This window comes from Carlito syrichta, unplaced genomic scaffold (assembly GCF_000164805.1).
Source record: "Carlito syrichta isolate Samal-C Ts95f unplaced genomic scaffold, Tarsius_syrichta-2.0.1 Scaffold113543, whole genome shotgun sequence".
Classification (NCBI taxonomy): domain Eukaryota; kingdom Metazoa; phylum Chordata; class Mammalia; order Primates; family Tarsiidae; genus Carlito; species Carlito syrichta.
Genome location: NW_007057639.1, coordinates 47,128 through 52,856, shown reverse-complemented (window position 1 = coordinate 52,856; position 5,729 = coordinate 47,128). Strand labels below are relative to the sequence as shown.

The 5,729-nt window shown below is 54.6% G+C and overlaps 1 protein-coding gene across 1 annotated transcript in view; it reads left to right on the top strand.

Annotated features, from left to right (window-relative positions):
* The first annotated feature begins 1,652 nt into the window (after window positions 1-1,652).
* The window catches only part of CDHR2 (cadherin related family member 2), a 30,268-nt gene continuing 26,191 nt past the window's right edge, over window positions 1,653-5,729 (top strand). The window contains 2 exon segments of the mRNA XM_021719078.1: window positions 1,653-1,713; window positions 1,926-1,997. Coding sequence (XP_021574753.1) covers window positions 1,662-1,713; window positions 1,926-1,997 — 124 coding nt within the window. The 5' untranslated portion in view covers window positions 1,653-1,661.

Sequence of the window (5,729 nt, the reverse complement as noted above, 5' to 3'; positions counted from 1 at the left end):
TCTTGTCCTCATCAACTTTAGCCTCCAGAAGCCACTTCCACGCCCCCTTGGCCCAGCCTGCCCCTACTTGAGAGGCTGCTGCCCATCAAGATGCCTGGGGCAGGAAGGCCTGGAGGCTGGATGGGAGGTGGTTTGTGCCAGGCAAGGGTGCTTGGTAGCGACTGTGTTCCTCTGTTGGCTTTAACACTCTCGCTTAATTTATTTTTGGAAAAATTAATACATTCACTTAGCATCAGAGTGTAAGTAAAAGAGCAGGTGCAGTGGTGTACCCCTGTAATCCCAGCTGCTCAGAAGACTGAGGCAGGAGGATCACTTGAGCCCAGAAGATTGAGCCCAGCTTGGGCAACATAGCAAGACTCCATGTCCAAAAAAACCCAGCAAAACAACAAAAAAACCCAGTATGCACAAAAAAGCTCTCGTCTTATAGGGTAATCCCAGAGTAGCATGGCAAGCACTCAAAAACCTTTCTGGATAGATAGCAAGAAACAAAGCAGGCTGGGCCTGTAATCCCAACACTTTGGGAGGCAGAGGTGAGAGGATTGCCTGAGCCCAGGGGGTCGAGACCAGCCTGAGCAATATGGCGAGACCTTGTCTCTACAATAAATCAAAAAATCAGCTGGGTGTGGTGGCATGCGCCTGTGGTTCCAGCTACTTAGAAGACTGAGGCGAAAGGATTGCCTGAGCCCAGCAGGTCGAGGTTGTGGTGGCCGGGAGCGTGCCACTGTCCTCCAGCCTGGGTGACAGAGTGAGACTCCAGCTCAAAAAAAAACCGAAAACCACAAACAAAACATTTGGGGAACCCATCCTGCTGCTCCCCTGTTTCTGACATGTCGTTTGTCTCTGGGGATGAAATAATTTTGGGATTTCAGATGTCTCAATCTCTTTTTCCTGAATGAGGGACAGCCTGCAACCCCAGATGGCCGAGAAAACTGGCCCCGACAGGTTCTCCAAGGGTCCCTGTCCAGCCCTTGACCAAGCGGAGTGCAGAGTATGCGGCCTTTCCCAAACCGACCCGACCAGAGACCCCTGCTGCTGGCGGGCATATTGCAGGGTCGGGGTTTCATGGAGCCCGCTTTGAGAAAGGTTGCAAAGACAGCCATTTGACGTATCGGCAGTCGGGCAAAAGACCATGGCCACCACGGTCACTGGAAGGGCCTGGACACTCACAGGCTCTCTCTAGGCGCTTGACTTTGAGGGGTGCTCCCAGCTTGGACGTGCCACTCGGGCAGGTGGAGTGAGCACTGGATTCCAGACCCCAGGAGACCAAGCTCCAAGCGAGGTCCTGTCATGGATTCCGTGGCCTCCGGCAAGCCCCTCCACCTCTCGGCCCAGTTTCCCGACAGCCGCCTCACGGTTGTAGGAGTAACGAGACTGCGCGTCCAATGCCTTGGGGCCGGGCTGGTGTGCGGCGGGTCCTGGATTTGGGGTCAAGTTCAGGTTCGGCTATCCCGCTGCCCCACCTGGCTCCCCTTCTGGTTTTTCTTCCCTCTGAGCATCTGGAAAATGGACGGTGGGTGGTGGAGGCCCCAGGGGAGAACCACTGAGCGGTGGTAGTGGGTGGGCTTGGGGTCAGACCCCAGTAGATGAGGGCCTGCCAGGCGGGAGGCCTGGGTCCCGGTGCCCCTCCCTGACGCCTCTTCTCCTAGGTCCCTGCGGACGTGATGGCCCAGCCGTGGCTGTCCTGCTTTCTGCTTCCTGCCCTGGTGGTGTCTGGTGGGTGCCTCCCCTCCCCCACCGTCAGGGCACTAACCCAGCCCCCCAAGTAGGACCCTCCAGAAGCAAGCATCCCGCTCCTAGAGTGGGCCCTGAATTTGGCTGCCCTGGGGAGGTCCAGGAAGGAGTCCAGACCCCGGGGGTGGGCACCCGGGGCAGCAGGGGCAGGCTTGGGGGGTGTCCAGATATCCCAGCATCTTGTGTCTCCGCAGTGACAGCCAACATGGCCCCGAAGTTTCTGCCCAACATGACGCTGGTGACCCTGCCCGAGGACCTGCCAGTGGGTGAGTCGGGGTCCCCGTGTCCCCTGCGCCAAGCCCTTGCCCGAGAGACTCCCGGGCTCCCTCTGGTCCTGCCCCACCTCAGTTGCTCCATGATTTCTCGTGGGAGGAGTCTGTTGGCCAAAAGCAGTGACCACAGAGGTGTGAGATGACCCCAGGGGCCTTCACAGGTACCAGGTATAATCAGGACCTTCTCACTTGCTGTCTGGGGAGAAAGGATCAGCTTGGACCCTTCCTTCCGCCCCGCACCCTTGCAAATCTCCCCACCCCTTGCTTTTTTGTTTTTATCTATTTAAAAAAAATTGTTTTTGAGTCGGAATCTCACTATGTCACCCCAGCTAATTTTTTGATTTATTGTAGAGACGAGGTCTTGCCAGTTGCCCAGGCGGGTCTTGAACCCCTGGGCTCAGGGGATCCTCTTGCCTCCGCCTCTCAAAGTGCTGAAATGACAGGTGTGAGCCACTATGCCTGGCTCGTTTTTTTTTTTTTTCCTGAGTTGGAGTCTCACTGTGTCACCCAGGCTGGAGGGCAGTGGCGTGCTCACGGCCACCCCAGCCTCAACCTGCTGGGCTCAGGCGATCCTTCCGCCTCAGCCTTCCAAGTAGCTAGAATTACAGGAGCGCACCACCACACCCAGTTAATTTTTTGATTTTTTGTAGAGCCGAGGTCTCATCAAGTTACCCAGGCTGATCTTGAACCCATGGGCTCAGGCGATTCCCTCACCTTGGCCTCCCAAAGTGCTGGGATTATAGGTGTGAGTCACTGTGCTGGGGGCTGTTTATTTTTAAGAGCAAGCCAGTGTCAGGCACAGCGAATAAGTTGGCCTTGCTTTTGTTATTTTTATTTGTAGAGTTGCCTTCCATGGCAAGTGAGATGCCTTTTGTGATCTAAAGTTTGCTTTTGAAATAAACGCTTTAAGCCAGGCTTGGTGGCTCAGCCTATAATTCCGCGCTATGGGAGGCTGAGGTGAGTGGATTGCCTGAACCCGAGGGTTCGAGAACCACCTGGGCAACTTGGCGAAACCTCATCTCGGCAATAAATAAAAAAATCAGCTGGGCGTGGTAGCACGTGCCTGTAATTCCGGCTACTCTGAAGGCTGAGACGGAAGGATCGCCGGAGCCCAGCAGGTCGAGGCTGCGGTGGCCGGGAGCGGCCACTGCACACCAGTCTGGGTGACAGAGTGAGACTCCAATTCAAATAATAATAATAATAAAGTGTGATCATTGACCGGATGTGGTGGTGCACGCCTATAACCCCAGTACTTTGGTAGGCCAGGGTGGGAGGATCGCTTGGGCCCAGGAGTTCGAGACCAGCTTGGGCAACACAGTGAGACCCTGTCTCTGCAAAAAAAAAAATTAGCCAGGTGTGGTGTGGCAATGTACCCTTTGGTGTGGCAATGTACCCTTGTAGGGTCCTAGCTATTTGAGAGGCTGAGACGGAAAGATCACCTGAGTCCAGCCGGTCGAGGCTGCGGTGAGCTGTAATGGTGCCACTGCACCGACCTGGCAAAGGTTGCAGAGTCGTGCAGGAACGAGTGAAGTTTGGGAAATATCACTTTGGATGGAGCCAGAGGGCCTGGATGCCAGATTCCCAGAGGGCTGGTGATGGGTTGGAGAGACAGAAGCAGCGGGTGCCCCTGTGGGGTGGGACCCCGCCTGCTGAGCTGAAACTGAGATAGAGGTGAGCTGCTCTCTGACCGTCCCTGACCTTCCGGCTGTCTCGGGTCTGGGGCTGCGGAGGTGGGAGGCTCAGAGCTCTGTCTTCCTACCTGCCCGCCGGCCCCTGCTGGCTCGTTCCAGACGGTCCAGCCAGCCGCGCAGGACATGGCTGGGAAGGCTGGGCCCTTTCTCGGAGGGACAGGCTCCAGGTTTTACGCACATGCTCACATCTCGACGGCCAGGTCGAGGCCATAGTCCCACACTCAGCTGCAAGGCGACCTGAGAAAGGTGGGCTTCATTCTGGTTGGCCATGGAGCCAGCTCAAAATCCAGGGTTCTGTTATTCTGAGAGAAAGGGTGGGATTGATACTGGGGGGCAATTCATGGCCTCTGTTGCAGCGTCAGAATGGGATCCAGGAACCTCCAAAGCTTCCGGATAAAGCGGGGCGCACCCACGGGTTTGGACAAATGCGAAGCCTGGGTCACCCACACCTGGTCAGGAGAGGACGCTCCCATCACCCCAGAAAGTCTCCTTGTAGCCAGATCTAGTCAATCTCTGCAGGCAACGACTATCCTTCCCTCCCTCCCTTCCTTCCTTCCTTCCTTCTTTCTTTCTTTTTTTTTTTTTTGAGATGGAGTCTCACTCTGTCGCCCAGACTGGAGTGCAGTGGCTGCTCCCGGCCACCGCAGCCTCGACCTGCTGGGCTCCAGCGATCCTTCCACCTCAGCCTTCCAAGTAGCCGGAATTACAGGCGTGCACTACCATGCCCGGCTCATTTTAATTTATTGTAGAGATGAGGTCTCACCAAGTTGCCCAGGCAGGTCTCGAACCCGCGGTCCAGGCAATCCACTCACCTCAGCCTCCCAAGGCGCGGGATTACAGGCTGAGCCACCGAGCCCGGCTGCTTTTTTTTTTCCCTAAGAGACAGGGGTCTTTGCCACTCAGGCTGGAGTGCAGTGGCACGATCATAGCTCACAGAGCCTTGAACTTCCACCTCCAGTGATCCTCCTCCGTTAGCCTCCTGAGTAGCTGGGATTACAGACGTGTGCCACCATGCCCAGCTACTGGTTTCATTTCTACAAATTATTTTTGTCTATTCTTGAATTTCATATAAATGAAATCATAAGGATGTGTGGGAGAGAGAGAAAGAGACAGAAGGAGAGACAGAGAGAGAGACGGGGGAGAGAGAGACAGACTACATCAAAAGGAACCAGGAGCCAGCATCTGGGTCCATGAGGAAACGGCTCTTCAGCCACAAAGTCTAGGCCATCTGGATGTGTGTGTTGAGACAGCAAAGTCCATTAAGGGTCATATTAGTCAAGGCTTAGAGCCCAGGATGAGGGAGATGACAGTTTCATAGCACTCTGAGATGGCATAATCTTCCCTGGAGGACTGGGCTGAGGCCACATGCTTTGATACTTGTGAAGGTTCTTTGCAGAACAGAGAAGTATTGTACACGTGCTAAGGATATTTATATATATTTACATAGCCGTTTGATCCTAGATGAAATAAGCACGCAAGCTGGGCGTGGTCGCTCACAGCTGTAACCTGGCACTTCGGGAGGCTGAAGCAGAAGGATTGCTTGAGCCCAGGAATTTGAGACCAGACTGGGAAACACAGTGAAACCCTTTCTCTACTTCAGTGTATAAAATGCACCCCCACCCCTCGTCACAAATATATGTCGCCCAAATGCCCTCAAGATCCCACCTCTGGAACGCTTTCTTTCATTCTTTCTTTTTTTGAATTTGGAATCTCATTCTGTTGTCCAGGGTGGAGTGCAGTGGCACACTCGCGGCCACTGCAGCCTCAACCAGGTCCTTCTGCCTCAACCTTCCAAATAACTGGAACCACGGGCATACACCACTACACCCGGTTAATTTTTTTGATTTATTGTAGAGACGAGGTCTTGCCAAGTTGCCCAGGCTGGTCTTGAGCCTCTGGACTCAGGCAATCGTCGGTCTCTGCCTCCCAAAGTGCTGGGATTATAAACGAGAGCCACCGCACCTAGCGACACTGACCTTTTTTTTTTTTTGAGTGGGAGTCTCACTCTGTCGCCCAGACTGGAGTGCAGTGGCCG